Consider the following 16,802-nt stretch of genomic DNA (forward strand, 5'->3'; position numbering starts at 1 on the left):
CACAGCAAGATCAGAATCATTGCTATGATCTCCTTCTCAGACGGCCACGCTCTAGTCCTCGACATCGCTTCGGAGAGCAACGAGCTCAACGATGAGCTCGCAAGATCCAATCCTGGCCTGTCCGAGGAAGCGAACGCGCGCAGGATCCGCATCCTAGGACTCCTCGACCGGCTTAAGTCCCTGTTGCAGGATCCGCACGAGTTCGTTCACGATTACGTCTCAACCAACTGGGACCATGGCGCTCTCTACGTCCTGCTACACGCTAAAGTGTTGGATGCTATTGCAGACGATGGCGGCTCTGACTTGACCCTTCTGTCCGAGCAGTCAGGCATACCAGCCGATAAGCTAGTCCGTATACTTAGGCTGCTATCATGCCAGCATTTCGTCGAGGAGCCTTGCGACGAGCACTTTGCATTGACGGCGGCATCTCGTATGTTGGTCAATGACGTTGACTTTAGAGCATGGGTGGAATTCCAGTGAGTATTGATGAGCTTGCCATGCATGGCTTTGAGGTAACCTTTTGCCATGAAAGGCTTTATGAGACCCGAGTAGCAAGTGCGAGTCTCGCAGATACATTGTTGGCACTGCCGAACGACTACGAGAACGGAGAATCCGCCTTCAAGCATGCGTGAGTCACAAGGGGGAGCTGCTGTAGTCGTAAGCTGACCACTGTACAGGTGGGGCGAGGAGATGTATGATTGGCACGCCGCACGATGCGATAAGGCTGAACGCTTTCGGAAAGCAATGAAGGGTGTATCACAATGTAAGCTCGAGCATATGAGTCGCATAGGATTTGATGACGAGGCTGACTGTCAACAGCAATGGATCCTGCAGATCAGTTGCTGAAGGATTGGTTCAAAACACACCACAAATCAGGCGATGAGCATATCGTTGAGTTTGCCGGACGGTATGGATTAGCATCTCCAAGCTTGGTTGAGACTGTGCCTACCTTAACCTCCGCTGTCCGCATTGCTGACACGGAGATCCTAAAACGCTATCGGGAAGGCCTGAGTGGTGACTTGAAGGAGCAGATCACATTCGAGTTGCACGAGAGGATCGAGGAACGTCAGCCGGCAACGGATCGGCAACGCCATCTCACTGCTTACGTTGCCAGAAATCTGCTCTGGAACTGGTCTGATGAGGACGCCACGCAGCTACTTCGGACGCTGCTCCCAGCGATGGAAGCACATCCCGAGATTGTGGTACTCATATGCGATGGCCTATCGCCTGCCAGAAATGCATATGATCCTCATGTCGAACAGGCGTATCGGAGGCGCGATATTACGATGATGACTATGCACAACGTCCGACAAAGGACAGAGCTCGAATGGCGAGCTCTATTCACACGTGCCAGTCCTGATCTGGAGGTCAGTATAGATATTGCTGAGAACGCCTAAATAAGCTGACGGTGACCATAGGTGTCGATGGTTACGGCAGTCTCCTCCCACGTGTGTAAAGCGCTGTTCGAAGTACGCCTAAGAAGTTTAGAAGAACCGTAGTCTAGTGGGGCATTGCGGACCTGCGTCGATCGTGACCTGAATGGTGCTGCGAACGGTAACAACCTCGTTGTACTGCACTTGGACTGCAAAAATGCAGGCTGAGCTGTCTACAGTCACGGGACCAGCTTAGGATAGGCCGGTGGAGACGTAGCTGGCCTTAGTGTGTCTGTCTTGGCACCACTGATGGTGACCATTCCCAGAAGCTGCTGTACAGTAGTCGTTATCAGCGACCCGTACTTGCATGTGGACATCCGCCTGTCAAAGTTTCGAGCTCATATAAAGCTTTTCTGTCCAGGGCCTTTAGGCAAGCTTGTTTTGGTGGATGCGGAGCAATCTAGCGCAGGCAGCTGCGATACGTATGGCGCGTCAGCTATGTACCACATGGGTCGGTGCGGTATCGACTGCTTATTCGTGACGGATGCAGGTACGAGCTACGAGTATGGAAGTGGGCGTACAGCTCCAGAAGATTGGGAAACGTTGTCGTCCACAGTCAGCTCGTTCCCGACTCAGAGGAACGGTCCGCGGCGCGTCGCCAAGCGGGCCCATGATGCCGGTCACATCTGCGGCCGTGGGAAGGTCCACTTCAGTGTGTCAACCAGATCCTGCAGTGCCGGCAAATTACCAACATCGATACCATTAGGCCTGAATAGGTAGGCCCGCGTAGCATCTCCAGCTCGCAGCTCGGAAGCCGAACTCCAGAGCACTCTCAACATCCCACGCAAACACGAAGACAGCACTACCCATGCCGTCCGTATCACAGCCGCGTGCTTACGGGGCCTCATGTCGCTGCAAATCTCTCGCCACATCGAGGCGGGACCCACTACCACTGTATGCAGGCAACCTTGGTGACATGCGCCAGGCTGACGGACACTCGCTTCCATAGACAACACGTTTTGGCATCACTCGAGCGCGTCGATGATCGTCTTTGTTGGCTTTGGAGTAGCGAAATCCTTCGAAAGCCCTTCCACCCATGCCTGAGCTGTCATTGGAGCATCCCTAGCGCTTGAGACAAACCGTACTGCCGACCATCCTCTTCAGGTAGGATGTAGGCGTGGCAGGATGAGAGTATACATAGGAAATCACCCGGCGAGCACACTTGGGCTGGTGCTGCCGTGCTTAGCATTGTCCTGAATCTCCGCCTTGAATTTGACACCTTCACTTGCTCTGCTCGGCCTCTCGGCATACGTCCGCATCCCAATGCCTCCTTCAGCGAAGAGTGTAAGGTTCCCAGGCCTCTTACCAAGCCAGAGGGATGAGGATAGAACTGACACGCACAGGCCCAGGGCAGCTCGGCGGACGTGGCTTGCAAGCACTGTCGAGAGCGCAAGATCAAATGTGATAGAGATCGACCCAAGTGCTGCAACTGTGTACGAGACGGCGTAGACTGCGGCTACGAGCTACCGGGCAAGAGAGTCAATCACGTCAAGTTGCTGTCAGTGGACCCGCTCCCTTGCACACTCGTAGTTTATTTCCCTGCCCGCCTTTATACACCCAAGAACCGACACAATGAGTCGACGTCGTCATTGACAGGCCAAACGAAAGGAACACAGCAGCTGATACTGTCTCAGATGCAACAATTTCGGTGGCCTGGAAGAGCGTCTGGTCAGCATTGAGGGACAACTGGAGCAACTCGTGCTCCATTTTAGCACCACAAGGGCATCTTCCAGGCATGATTCGCTCGATGTTGCATCATACGCCCCAGACGATGAGGATCACTTGATACACTGGGACGAAGGTCATTCAGATGACTATCGCGGCCCACTATGCCTGGAACAGCTTTGTGAGAATTTCCGTCAAGGGGCGTACTCGATAGACTGGACGGCCATTGGTGTTGATGCCACTGCGACAGATGGAATCAATGACTTGTTGGCACAGATGCATGGCTACTTGACGACCGAGGACCTGTATGTGCCCCGACGCATCCCGGATATAAGCCTACCACAGCGACATCAACTAGTCCGCGCCATCGATCAATTCTGCAACCGCACTGATCTTGTTGTAGATGTTTTCGTCCCAGCACACCTAACTTCGCACATTGACAGGATTTACAATCCACCTGCTGGTGATCCGGGCGAAGATGACGAGACTTGGTCGATCATCTACAACGCCATCGTCCTACTAGGACTTGGTGCCGACCTGCTGGAGGCAAGCAAGATCCATCTTATGCAAGGCTTGATGAATGCTCTCCTTCTGCCGAGCACCGCAACGCTCATCAACGCTCGCTTGATCACGGCTCCACGGCTGGTCAATGTACAAGCATTGATCTTACTGGTATGTTTTATGCCATATCTATCATCAGTCTCTGCACTGTACTGACTGCTGCAGAGTGCACTCACTCAACAGCAAGACTCCAAGGCCAAGTCGGACCTATTGTTCGCACAGGCCTGCACACTCGCAAAAGCGATGGGACTCCACAAACCACATGCCCGAAATCCAAACGACAATGCCCAGCTGTGCCATGAGCGTTGGCTAGTCTGCCGTTCGCTGTATGTTCGAGACCGTGCATGCGCTATCGGCCGAGGCGACGCACCTTGCCTGCCTTACTTCGACGTTCCCGCAAGTAGTGGCGAGGACACACCGTTCTTGGCCTCTCAGGCAGGCCGCATCGCGTTGGCGCGTGTGCAGGATCCTTTGTACAGAATCTTGAGGTCTGGCGAGACGATTCCAAGCATGTCTCCGCGCACTCGAGGCCTTATCGGCAAAGTGCAGCAAGATCTAATGGAATTGGCTCGAGTCTACGACATTTACAAGCTAAAGGCCAACGATCCGGACGCTGCCTTACTACAGCTAGAGGCTTTTGCAACACGAATTGCAGCATTTGCGGAAAGCCGTGTCCCATCACAGATCAAGGTCGCATGCTCGGACGCACGACTAAGCTGTCTTGTTCTGTTACTCGTCCAAGGCTCGGATACGACCAAGCACAAGCAGCAATACGAGCGGATCGTAGGTAACGATCGGGCTGCCTATCCAATGTCTGTCGCCGACGTCGATGATCAAGCCGACATCACTCCCGTCGACCAAGCAAACACCCAACGACCACATAATACTGTGCGAGAACTGATTATGCTCGACACGTTTCCTGCATCTGCCTTTATGTTGCTAGCGAACAGACTTCTACTGGGCATTGTTGATGACACTGTTCCAGATGGAGACAATGTCATGGCCCTGCTCCGCCAAGTCTCTGCTTACTACCGGGCAGATTCATCGATGCTGCCAACGGGCAGCTATAGACACACACTGGGACTGGTATTCGGTGCTGTGATCAGGATCCTCGACATCCGCTGTGTCCAACAACATCAGTCTCAATCACCGCCAAGCCTCTCTCCTGCAATATCACATCAACTTCATGTACCACCTCCAGCCCCTATGGTGGCGCCAACCACTGCGGCAGCACATTCAGAGCCGATGAACACAGACCTAGCCCCCTTAGCGACATGGCCAACGCCAATCAGTCTGGAAGATCCGGTCTGGGGCGACTGGAACGACATGACCAACGGCGGTACGATGACAGACTTCATGCAGTTCTCTAACGACCCCAACGCGGAACAGGATTCATTCGAGAGCTTGGTACGCACGCCGACAACCTACGGCCAGCATTGCCCGATGGGAACTAACGAGCGGAAGCGACGACGGACTGTCCAGGAAGGACGGACACCTGATGGGAGAGACGAGAATCGAGCTGGCCGTGGGAATTCAGAGAATGCCGACCACTCTTCCGATCCGCTGCTTTACTCGTTTGGACAAGAGTAAAGCCACCGCACTCGAGACTTCGCAGAAGCAACCTCGACAACGGAACCACAGAACAGAAGTGCAAACAACATCACGATGCTTTGTGAGTATGTACCAGACCTAGCACACATTGGTGACGGGCTTAGGGGATGAATGGCTACTGGGATGGCGCTGGTGAAGCTCTAGACTTTGCACTACCACTATACATTGTAAATTGCTTTTCTTCTTTGGCAAGACGTTGAGCCCAGTCTCCGGCCCAACCTAAAAGGGGCGGAGTCTTGATCTACATTGGACTGCTGACATTCTTGAGCAGAGCTGAGTTCGCGGTACAGAGTGTGGACCCACCAAAGGGCCGGTTTGATTTGCTCGCGCCGGTGATCACTACTGTGAGTCGTCTACGCCCTGTCCGTTCTGCTGGTCGCGATTTGGCGCATATGCATGAGTTCAGTGGCCTGGCATCATCTCCAAGTGATCTGTGATCAGTTGCAGTCGAAATCCCATTGCAATCAGGAACATGTAGCCGCCACGTGTTAGCAGGAGCCCTGTTTTCATTCGCGGGCGGAGCTATGGGACTGGACGGTGGGTCGAAGCACCTAAGCTCGAGCTCGCCAGGGATGGTGAGCAGTCGTGCAGGAATCGAGTACGTGTAAGCTGGCTGAGGCAGACGATCGCTTACTGTGTTCATAATCCTGGAGATCTGACTACGAGAGATCTGCTCTTGGCGTCCGAGAGATATGCCCTAAGCTCGCCGTACGATGGTCTGGTTGCAGCAATGACCGGGGCGTGAACCAGAGGAAAGCTGAAATCGCACTTGAGGATCCTTTGGTAACTCATCCAGCATGTATAACGTACGAGCTCGGTACAACTTAACAGCTCCCCGGGCAGATTCGATTCCCTTGTCGAGTCTGGCGCATCTCTGAAGTATCGTCAGATCATGATGATGCAAGAATAATGTAGTCGTTTCGAGATCTGGCGAGACGGCGCGAGGAAGCAGATGGTGAGACGCACGTACTACTGCATCACGAATCCTTCGACTGTTGGTTGAGGAAGGCAGAAAACGGCCTCGCGCATGCGGACTGCCCACCCCCAGCACGGGTGCCGAAGTGGCTGTTATAATCTTTCGGGCAGCGGACTCGGCGGCCGGGCCGCGAGCACGGTATAAGCCTTATGCGGGAATTACGCGATACGGCAGAGGCACATACATGCAACCTTCTTCTAGGCGGGCGGTGATCGCGCCGGTGGCATTTAAGCTGAACAGCCGAGATCCCTGCATCGTGAACATCATCGCGAACGAGCCGTATCTATACTTCCAACCAACATTGAGGCGATAGACCCTGCATTCCTCAGCAGCTGGATGGGTTACTGTAAGCTCAGCAGACTGGACGAATAGTATACAGTCACCGAACATTTTTGATTCGTGGATTGATATGTGGAGCTAAATGCCTACCCTTTTAGCCGGCGTGTATGTGTGGGATGGTCCACTCATCCGTCTCGGACCCAACAACTAATGCCCGCCATTGGCACCTTGAGATCGTTGGCGCTCCATAGCAATGCGAGTAGCTTCGTCCAGGTCTTCTTTCGGGAGACCCAGCAAGGCATTGACGGTGCCTTTGTTGTGTTCAGTATCACCACATCCATCCGGGAAGAAGATACGTGAGTATAAGAAGTTGGTGAAACCTTCGGTCTTGAATTTGCCTTCCTTGAAAAACTTCATGGCAACGGAGAAACGCTCGCGAGAGTCATACTTCTCAACCGACCAGTCCTCTGGCTTAGTGCCAGTCACACGCTGCGCCGACTCCAGCATATCTTGTTGGCTGACGGTGAAGGAGTTGATGTAGATGACCTTGTTTCGAAGGCTCTCGAGCGTGGCGCTGGAGTCCTTCCCACCAGCTTCGGCCTTGATGGGCAGACTGAGAATGGATGCGACCGCACGGCCAACCTGTGGCCAGGTAGACGTTGAGATTGCCGTCTTGCCATCATCGTACATGTTGCAGTGGCGCTTGTCGAAGTCGATGCCATAGTTGGCGGGCATGGCCAGGCTGTACTCGTACCAGAAACCCGACGAGACGGCAACGTAGGAGCTCTTGCCAATCTCTTCGATCAGCTTTCGTGTGGCGACTGATAAAGACGTTAGCTCCGTCAGATGCAAGTCGAATCGTCTGATTTTCCTTTCATGCCGAACAAGAAGACATCTTTAACAATTCCCTCGTTTGCCGAATCTGGTGACCATTCGTTGGGCAGGCTATGGTTGGTATCAACATTAGTTCATCGTCTCGAAAATAGATGCAGAACTGCGCACTTACATCCACGGGACTTCAGCCTCTGCTGCTGCACGTACAAGCTTCTCTTCGATTTCTTTGATAGGAGCACGGCCACTAATCGTAATGACCAGCGCATCCTGTCCGCGAAGAGCGTCGACAATGCTCTCTGGCTTCTCGTAATCGACATCTTGTCTCTGGACACCTTCAGGTAGCTTGCTTTGGCTGTCAGATCTAGTGATCGCCGTGACAGTGTGCTTTCCAGTCTTCAACAACGCCTCGGTCATGTAGCGGCCCACGTTGCCACCTGCCTACCTGATATGTCAGCATCGTAGAAGAGTAGCTGATTAGTATGAATGGACGCACGCCAACGATTGCGACTTTGCTGATGTGGTTTGAGGACGCCATGGCGGAGAACGACCGTGCCAGCGAGAATTGTGTTGTAGCTTTGGTAGAGAAAGATTTGGTTAAGAATCGTCGAAACATATCCTTTAGAATGATAGCGCAATGTTCAGACTTCCCTTATATGTCTGGTTCGTGATGCTCGTCAAAAGCCAGCCATGCCGTTGGCTTTACTCGGTCCGCGGGGTCCGGCTTTGGCTTGTGCCAGCCAAAGCGTGGGTGTTAGCTGCTGTGCCGCTTTCGTGCAAAAGCGAGCTATGCCTCCAGCCTCTCATACCTGCACGCTTACTCGCGTGCCGGAAAGTACACCATCTGCTCTTTTGGCGTTCTTCGCCACATGAGACTGACGTATTACCTGTCGCGCATTCGAAGGAAGGCCAAGCCATGCAGGCCGAAAAGTCATACTCGTTATTCGCCTTCTCCCGGGTAGGGAGAAGCCAACAGCTGTAGCTTCTGAGAAAACGAGCATTGCCATCAAGACAGGATTCGGTCCTGTGGTATTGTACTTTGCTCGTGGACAACAAATTTCTCCATAATTAATTTCTCCTGGGCTAGCGCCAGTATACTATATCGACAATCCAAACATGGTCAGGAAGTGCTTACATTTCAGCTTCCATCGGCTGCAACGCTGCGTGTGAGATCACCTCCAATGTATTAAATCAGATATGAGCGAGAGTAGTCGTGAGAGACGTTGCGACCTCACAGGCATGCCTGGGCAATGAACGTACTCAACTGAGCGACAGCCTGAGGAGCGGACATGATCGTGTAGTGGTTAGCGTCATCGACAACGTTGACTCTCAGGCGTTTCTGCCCAATAAGCAAGCTCCAGCCGCCACCAGTGAAGTCTGTCCGTTCATTGATCAGCCAGAGCATCTCGCGAGGGTCATCAGGTCGGGTAGCAGGTCGAGGTGCGCCGGGTTTGCATAAGCCATCGCGGGCATATATGAGCCAGGTGCTAGGAGCGACGTCGTTAAATGCTCTGATTGTGTACCGGTCAAGCATGTGAATGAATGCGGTCATGTGAGGACGTAGCCACTTCGGTGCAGACTTGCCCTCCATGCCGAACATGTCTTGGGCTTCCAAGAAGTCGTAGAGTCTCGGCGGGGGATTCTGTAGGCCGACTGGGTCCGGTGAATCGAGCAGGACGAGACGACTTATCGTCTCACCCACTCTGGCCAATTGCTGAGCAGCTTCGTAGGCGAGTATACCGCCCGCAGACCATCCTCCGAAGAAATATGGTCCAGTCGGCTGTCTGCGGCGCACCTCGACCAGGAATTTGGCAACATAGTCTTCCAGAGAACAGGTCAGCCCTTCCGGAGCGCGCATCCATGGGCAGTTCAGACCATATACTACGGCTTTTGGCGACACGTCTGGAAGCTGGGCGTACGAGATGGCCGAGCCTGCACCGTCCGGAAAGAGGAAAATCGTGGTAGTTGCCGTCTTCGCGTTGCCTTGAAGACAAACTGATGTCGCATGCGGCGGCTGCAGAACCAACAGCTGTGAGACCTCGACACGAGTGGTGCTCGAAGACGCTGTAGGGTGGCCTGAAGCGTTCTGATTGCCAGGCCTGGGCGTCTGCGTAATATAACCATTCATGCCAAGGATGTTTTCGACGTCCCAAATTGTCTCGCTGTCTGCGAATATGGTGGGAGGTAGCGACTTTCCAAGAGTCTCAGAGAGCGCGCTGATCATAGTGAGGGCCAAGAGTGAGTCCACTCCCAATTCGTCAAGGCTCGTTTCTGGCCGGAGATCCTCCAGTGGCAAACCTGTCTCTCGCGCGATGACCGCGCGCACTACCTGCAGAACGTCCGTGTCGTCTTCATCGTCCTCGATGGAGCTCGGAGAGGTATCAGTACTGTCATGACTTTCCGCTGACGATGACCTTGCTCCGATGCTTGAAGCGGGTGTTGTGGCTCCTGTGCTGCTGACGGACGCAAGCAAGTCCTTCAGTGTGGTGTCTTCCGTCATGTCAAGGCTTACGCCAAGTTCGTCTTTAACTCTACCACTTATTGTCAACGTAAGTAAGGAGTCTATGCCCAAGCTAGCGAGATCGACCGCAATATCCAGATCGGCTGCATTGATGCCAGTCTCTTGTGCGACGACGTCGAGTAATTTGGTCGCAACATCGGACGTTTTCGAAGCGACGGGTATCTTGGCGGCTGTAGGGCTTCCAAGCTGGGCGGCAGATGCTACTTGAACCTTGCGTGTTGGACCGGCATCCAGAGTCGTCATCGTCACCGTGCTGCTCTCCCGTGAAGTCCTGGACGGCGCAAGGGTGCTATGTTTGTTATCCTTGGGCAGTACCATGTCGATCATGCGTCGAGGTACGCCTTGGAACTATGTCGAGGTCAGAGTGGGTCGTGTGCTAAAACCATCTTGCACAGTGCTTACCTTCACGCCTTGCACGATGCCCATAATGGCCTCTCCATCGATGATGTAGGTGTCACCGGCATACAATGCCCCGTTGACGGACTGCATGCGGTTATACGTCGTATATGTCTTCCCATATTCAAGTTCTCTCGCAAAGCGAACAGACTCCCAGCCATGGTTGATGAACGCCTGACCTTTGGACTCAGTGCCATCGTTGCAATTCATAATGAAGCCAGCGATATGTCCGACGCTATCGATCCAGCAAGGGCTCTGATAGAAGCCGTTGTCATGGACTGCGAACCTTACTTGCGCAGTAGCTTCAAGCTTTTCGCTGTCAAAGATAACATGCTCCATACCTTGATATTCATGACCATACTCGACGAATGAAGAGAAGAGTCTATAGGCAAGACCTCTCTTGAGCTTGTGCGCTGTACCATCGTGGACCGCCTGCCGAAGGGCATCGACACGGCCTTGTATGAGGTAGTGGCTGCGCTTCCAGTCCTTTGCCCATTCTTGGTCGTTGGAGATGACGACCTTACACGTGGCATGGTCCGCTAGGCGTTGATGTTGCGCGTCCACGCTGTATATGTCGAACTTCACTTCAGCCAGCTTCGAGTCGGCTACAGCCGAGACGTGTAGCAATTGCGCAGCAACGTCGGCCCTCGCAACCAACGGCTTCTCGACCTTCATGTCGATGCAGTCCAGACCCCTTCCTTGCAACGACCTGCCTGACGAGCTCAACATGTGCCGGACGATCGTCATGGTCATGTCGACGTATAACGAAGAAGGACAAAGCCTGCAACCATTTACACGGTGTCCTTCAAGGATTGGAGCAAGACGTGGGTCATGGATGTCAGACTCTGTCACGAGACCCAATCCATCTGCCGTAGTGTCCGTCCGTATGACGCGATGAACAGAAGCGGAAAGTGCTTCATCCAGTTTTGCCACTGGTGCAGGGCCAGGTAGCATCTGAGGAGGATCACCTTTGGTCACGCAGAAGTTGTTGCGGTACTGTATCCAGTAGTTCTTGAGCTCCCACTGGTAAGATGGTAGGTCGAGGACTCTATGGCAGCCCGGGAAGTCTCGGTGAACCTCGTTCCAGTCTATCGCGATACCACGCAAGTACAATGCTTTCACAGCTTCAAGAAGGGTCTTTTGACCATCGGTACCCCTTCGCATACAAGCAACAGGGTTGTATTGAGGGCCAAGAGTGTCCTTGATCATGTTGGAGCATATCGGGTGGCTGCCAATCTCTACGAAAGCAGAATCAGGTCCCACAACTTTGCATCGCGTTGCGTCCATTAGAGCATCCTGCAGGTTGACGACTCCACGGCATGCCTCGGTGAGATATCGTGGACCCAGCACATCATTCTCCGTGACGACTCGACCGAGTAACGGGGATATGTAAGGAATCTTTGGCGCTTCGAATGTGACATCGGAAGCGACCTTGACCATCTCTGCAAGTATAGGGTCGACTTGTGGAGAGTGAAAAGCATACGGTAGATCCAGTTCCTGAGTAGCCATGCCTTGAGACTCCAAACAGTGGCGGAGTTGATTAATTTCTTGCTTGAGTCCACTGACCACAGTCGCTCTAGGCGAGTTAATGCAAGCAACATCGCAGCCGCTACCCGCCAAATGCCCATGAATTGACTCGACGCTGGCCTTCACGGCAAGCATAGAGTGCGTACCACTGGGACAGTGTTCCGACAACAGGCGTGCTCGGCTCGCGACCAGGTAGATGACAGCGCTCGAAGTCAATACGCCAGCTGCGTATAAAGCTGCGTACTCACCCAGGCTATGGCCCACGACAGCAGCAGGATGTACGGACCACGAGGTCCATAGCTTTGCCATGGCCATTTGTAAGCAGACATGGGCCAGATGGGAGACAACCGGGTCGGTCGTGTCTGCCTTCGAGGTGGGCATTTCGTCCAGGACGAATCCTAAGAACCCAGGAAACCCTTGTTGTCTCGCCATGCGCTCGAACAAAGAGAGATCGTGACGGAAAGTAGTGTACGTTTCGAAGAGATGCCTTCCGGCGCCAATACATGAGACTCCTTGTCCGGAGAATGCCCACAGGACCTTGACAGACTTGGCAGGAATGGCCTTGACCTCTGACTGATCCAATTGAGCGCTCATGTCAGCCACCAGAGACTCCAAATTCGGAACAGCAAACATGTGGCGAAACCTGTGGTGAGACCTCCGTGCGGTTGTAGTGTACGAAAGAGCGGCCAAAGGTATGTCAGGTTGGCTCTTGATGTGCTCGATCAACGTCTCCATATTTCGTCGCAGCGACGTCGCGCTTCTGGCCGTTAGAGCAACAGGGTAGATACCTCGGCTGTCCTCGATGATAGATTCTATCGGAACCAGAGGACTATCTTCGACCAGGAGTGCTGTGTTGCCGCCTGCGGCACTGAAGTTGTTCAAGAAACACATTCTCCGTCCAGTCAGGCAGTCTGATCGTCTCCAAGGCGCTGTTTGGAGATGTATGCGCACATTACGTTCTGCCAGATCGAGAGGATAGTTGTGGTTGATCTTTGATTTGATGCCTACATGGGGTGGGATCTGACTGTGTTGCATCATTTTCAGGACCTTGATCAGAGCCGAGACTCCAGATGCTGACTCGCTGTGACCTATGTTCGCCTTGACGGCGCCGAGACTGAGTGGGTGAGAAGTGGGACGACTTCCATCAGGGACAAATGCCTTCAGAACCGAGTGCATTTCCGCAGCATCACCAGCTTGCGTGCTAGACATAGTCAGCCTTGTATACCATACTGTGAGATCACTGGAGTCGTGAGTACCCTGTACCGTGCATTTCAACATAAGAGACATCCTCAGGCCTCGTGTTGGAGTTCCGCAGAATGCGTTTGAACAAGGCCAGCTGGTCACCTTCGTGGGGCCTTGTGATGGAGACAGTCTGACCGCAATGATTGGTACTAGCACCGGCAATCACGCCGAATATCGGGTCATGGTCAGCAATTGCGTCCTCCAACCTCTTGAGAATGATTGATCCGACGCCATCAGCTCGACAGTAGCCGCTGGCGTCATCGTCAAACGGATTACAGTTGCCCGTGGTCGAAAGAAAATGGCCACGGTCTAGTCCAACAAAGTTATCCGGGCTCGTCAGAACATTGGTCCCACCTGCTATCGCAGTGTCGCAGTCGCCGCGCCATAGCCAGCTACAAGCACTGTTGATAGCCGCAAAGCTGGAAGAGCAAGCAGTGTCGACACTGATGGCAGGTCCGGAGAAGCGAAAGAAGTAGCTGCAGTAGATCGCGTTAGCAGCGCCATCGAGAATGGACGTTGATATATGAATTTTGACATGATGTCTGGGTAACAAGGATGGTGAAGTCGTGAGAAGCTCCATTGAAAGTAAGCAGGACGCGTCGATCGGCTCGTTCTCGGAACGAGATTTTGCCAAGCCCAGACGAAAACATCAGATGACGAACCTGATGCGACCTGGCACAAAGGCACGATTCCCTCCAGGAATAAAGTATGTGTCGACATCTTGACCAGAGTTCACCTGAAATCACGCGTCAGCGAGTTGGCGGCTGGCATTTCACAGTCTGAGTCCCACATACCTCTCGCCAATCGTCGGAGGTCGTACCATAAAACACACCCACGCGATCTCGCTGAGATGAGGGTGTGCGATCCGGAACGAAACCTGCCATCTCAAGGGCTTCATATGCGGTCATGATAGCCAGGCGCTGAGAGGGATCCGTGTTTTCAGCCTCTCGCGGCGACATGTTGAAGAACTTGGCGTCGAAGAGGCCCTGTCTCGACATCAGTTTAATCATCTCACGTCAAGGTATGCTATGGCTTGACAACTGACCGGTTCATCAATCCAGCAGCCATACTTGACACGACTTTTGTTCTTCTCCTTGCCAGCAGGATCGTAATGAGCTTTCCAGTCAAAGCGATCGGTGGGGATGGTACGATGCGTGTCCTTCCCGGCCTGAAGCATGGCCCAGAACTCATCATTCGACGCCGCATCTGGGAAGCGGCCGGAGTAGCCAACGATCGCAATCTTCGAATCCCCAAAGCGGTGGCTCGGCCCCGATTGGACGTCCGGAACTAATTTTCTGTTCATCCTCTCGTCTGAGACAGCACTTGATCCTAGAGCCGTGATGAGCAAAGCCGACGCTCCACTGGCAATCGGCCATACCCTTATGCGCGTCTGTTGTGGTCCGGCGAGGCAGTTTGTGGACGATGACAAAATCGCATTCCAGTCGATCCGTGCACGCAATGCGCCATCAACGGCTCGTCTAAGCAGCTGCGCGAGGTCTTCTCCCACCACACGAGCGCCAGTATCAGACGCTATTAGCGCAATACGTTGCTTGAGCTGACCCGATGTGGTACAAACATCCTGCATGATCGCGTCGATATCTGCAGAGTCGAACAGATGTGGTGCGTGGAAAGGCGTGTTGATGGACAATGGATGTGTCTTCAGGCCTTGCTTCTCTACGAACTCTCGCAAAGCGCTTGGAGGCCCACTAATGGTGACATTGGTTGGTGCACAAGCACTAATGTAGACATTTGCTGATACGGGCGCTCGCTATGACTGTCAGTGTAGTCCTAGCGTCTCAGGAAGCTGTGTGACTTACTCGGCTCTCGTTGAAGCTGGCCACCAGCTTTGTTGCCTCTGACTCCGACCCATGCAAAGCCATCGACCAGGATCGTGAAGGTTCGTTGGTGGACTCTACGTCGGTCCCGGCGCCCATCGATCTGAGCGCGGTCCTAAAAGCAACCCTGACGGCTATGGTGCCTTCTTCAATGAGGTCTAAGAGAGATCCCGATGTGGCAACAACTGCTGCAGCGAAACCTCCCGTACAGAGGCCTACGATATGTGCCCTATCTGGACGAGGATATACATCGGAAGTGCCCGTACAATTACTGAGGTCATCATTAGCCAGAGATCTACTGGCAGAGGTACACGACGGCTTACATGATCCACCTTCCCAGCTGATGGACGCATAATAGAGTGAAGTGCATCACTGGCGCACCTCCCATCTCGTCAACTCGATCCACAAGTTCCACGAGGGTCGTGAAGCTCTTGAACAGGACTCGCTTAGCTGCCGGCAGAGCCGCAACTTCTCTGCGTAACGCAGCTGCCACATGATCGAAGAACGACTGCAATGAAGCATTCGACTTGACATGCAGAAGGCTGACTAAGTCGGACTGGAAGATTGCAGTCGAGTCACCAAAGACGAAGAGGTCCTGGAATGCGCTGCCGTTCGCTATGGGAGGCATGAAAGGCTGTGACTGGATGAGATCATCCATCGTTGTTGAAAAAGGTCTGGATGGCCAATGTTGAAGAGAATCAAGGTAGTGAGCAGAGACGTCCAGCTCTATTTCCAGGAGAACAAGATGTACCATCGACCAAACAAGCCACTGGGCCCCTACGACTAATGTGGGTCCGTCTCGGGGGACGAAAAGGTGTGTATGCCATGTGTCGCAGTTTTACTGTGCCTTCGCTTCACTGGAGTACGGATGCCGACAGTAGGCGGGCAAATATGGAAGGTCGTGAGGCCAACAAGGCACCCTAAAGCGGGCTGACAGGTCCGGCATCCGGCTTCTTACGGAGCGTCTATGTTGTGGCAGCGCGTTCGATCTTAAGTGATGGCGATAGTGATTTGTTAGTGATCTGCTACGACCAAGTCTCCTTAGTGTAGACAGCAACCATGAGCGAGACACACGTACTGATCATAGGTGCCGGTATTGAACGAATGTGCCACAATAAGTCTGATCTTCAGCTAATTGTGATCAGGTATCTCTGGGCTTATTCTAGCACAGAGCTTGAAGAAGGTAGATCCTCCAAACCTCTACCATCTGCACTTAATAACGTGAGGATAGATTGGCGTCAAGTACACCATCTTCGAACGTGATGTGAACCTTAATGTTCGCAGCAACGAATGGACCATGGCCATACACTGGTCACTCGATCGATTAGAGGTTATCTTGCCATCCAGCATCTATGCAGACATGGAGAGAGCGTCCTGTAATCCGGACGTGCCCATCGCAGCCGGCGGTGACTATCCCATCATTCATGGTGAGACTGGACGTATGTTGGCTGGCGTGCCGTACAAGAAAGGGCTACGAGTACCGCGGAGCAAAATGCGAGCTCTTTGTGCTGGAGGCATAGAAGTCCAGGTATGGCTATCAAGATTCTGTCTCAATATATCACTACTGATTGAGCTTGCTTAGTATGGTAGGACTCTCATTGATATGGCTTTCAACGAGAGCGGCAACGGGGTCACAGCGTTTTTTGACGATGGCAGCTCAGTGCACGGCTCCATGCTGGTAGGTACTGACGGTCCGAGATCTCGAGTGCGCGAGTTCGCCATGGGGTCTGTCGAAGCTGCCGCGGTCGAAGCGTTTCCGATCTGGCATCATAACTTGACCGTCTGTTATCGGGATGCAGACAAAGCACGATATCTTCGTCAGCGCTTCCCAACATCTTATTTGGCGCTAAGCGATCGCTCGTTCCATGCTTTTCAGTCCAGTGAGCAGATGAGCGAAAGCCCTGTGACGAGCGACTACTAATCTT

At 53.2% G+C, this 16,802-nt stretch overlaps 5 protein-coding genes across 5 annotated transcripts; 3 read left to right on the top strand and 2 right to left on the bottom strand.

Moving 5' to 3' along the window:
- Positions 1–24: 24 nt before the first annotated feature.
- Positions 25–1,397, top strand: LTS14_006185 (uncharacterized protein; the record flags this gene model as incomplete). Its single annotated transcript, XM_064838883.1, has 4 exons — positions 25–476; positions 533–628; positions 678–763; positions 820–1,397. The coding sequence occupies 4 exons, from the start codon at positions 25–27 to the stop codon at positions 1,395–1,397; spliced, it is 1,212 nt and encodes a 403-aa protein (XP_064693708.1).
- A 1,299-nt stretch (positions 1,398–2,696) lies between these two features.
- Positions 2,697–5,249, top strand: LTS14_006186 (uncharacterized protein; the record flags this gene model as incomplete). The annotated part of the gene is made up of 4 exons (XM_064838884.1): positions 2,697–2,717; positions 2,777–2,931; positions 3,068–3,770; positions 3,825–5,249. 4 exons carry the CDS (start codon positions 2,697–2,699, stop codon positions 5,247–5,249), a joined length of 2,304 nt encoding a protein of 767 aa, XP_064693709.1.
- A 1,483-nt stretch (positions 5,250–6,732) lies between these two features.
- On the bottom strand, positions 6,733–7,894 carry LTS14_006187 (uncharacterized protein; the record flags this gene model as incomplete). The annotated part of the gene is made up of 3 exons (XM_064838885.1): positions 6,733–7,396; positions 7,532–7,797; positions 7,853–7,894. 3 exons carry the CDS (start codon positions 7,892–7,894, stop codon positions 6,733–6,735), a joined length of 972 nt encoding a protein of 323 aa, XP_064693710.1.
- A 693-nt stretch (positions 7,895–8,587) lies between these two features.
- Positions 8,588–15,535, bottom strand: LTS14_006188 (uncharacterized protein; the record flags this gene model as incomplete). The annotated part of the gene is made up of 8 exons (XM_064838886.1): positions 8,588–10,225; positions 10,280–13,001; positions 13,057–13,518; positions 13,705–13,778; positions 13,837–14,028; positions 14,088–14,810; positions 14,860–15,148; positions 15,201–15,535. The coding sequence occupies 8 exons, from the start codon at positions 15,533–15,535 to the stop codon at positions 8,588–8,590; spliced, it is 6,435 nt and encodes a 2,144-aa protein (XP_064693711.1).
- A 639-nt stretch (positions 15,536–16,174) lies between these two features.
- On the top strand, positions 16,175–16,798 carry LTS14_006189 (uncharacterized protein; the record flags this gene model as incomplete). Its single annotated transcript, XM_064838887.1, has 2 exons — positions 16,175–16,405; positions 16,460–16,798. The coding sequence occupies 2 exons, from the start codon at positions 16,175–16,177 to the stop codon at positions 16,796–16,798; spliced, it is 570 nt and encodes a 189-aa protein (XP_064693712.1).
- Positions 16,799–16,802: the final 4 nt, after the last annotated feature.

The sequence above is a fragment of the Recurvomyces mirabilis genome (genome assembly GCF_035927965.1).
Source record: "Recurvomyces mirabilis strain CCFEE 5264 chromosome Unknown scaffold_15, whole genome shotgun sequence".
NCBI classification, from domain to species: Eukaryota; Fungi; Ascomycota; class Dothideomycetes; order Mycosphaerellales; family Teratosphaeriaceae; genus Recurvomyces; species Recurvomyces mirabilis.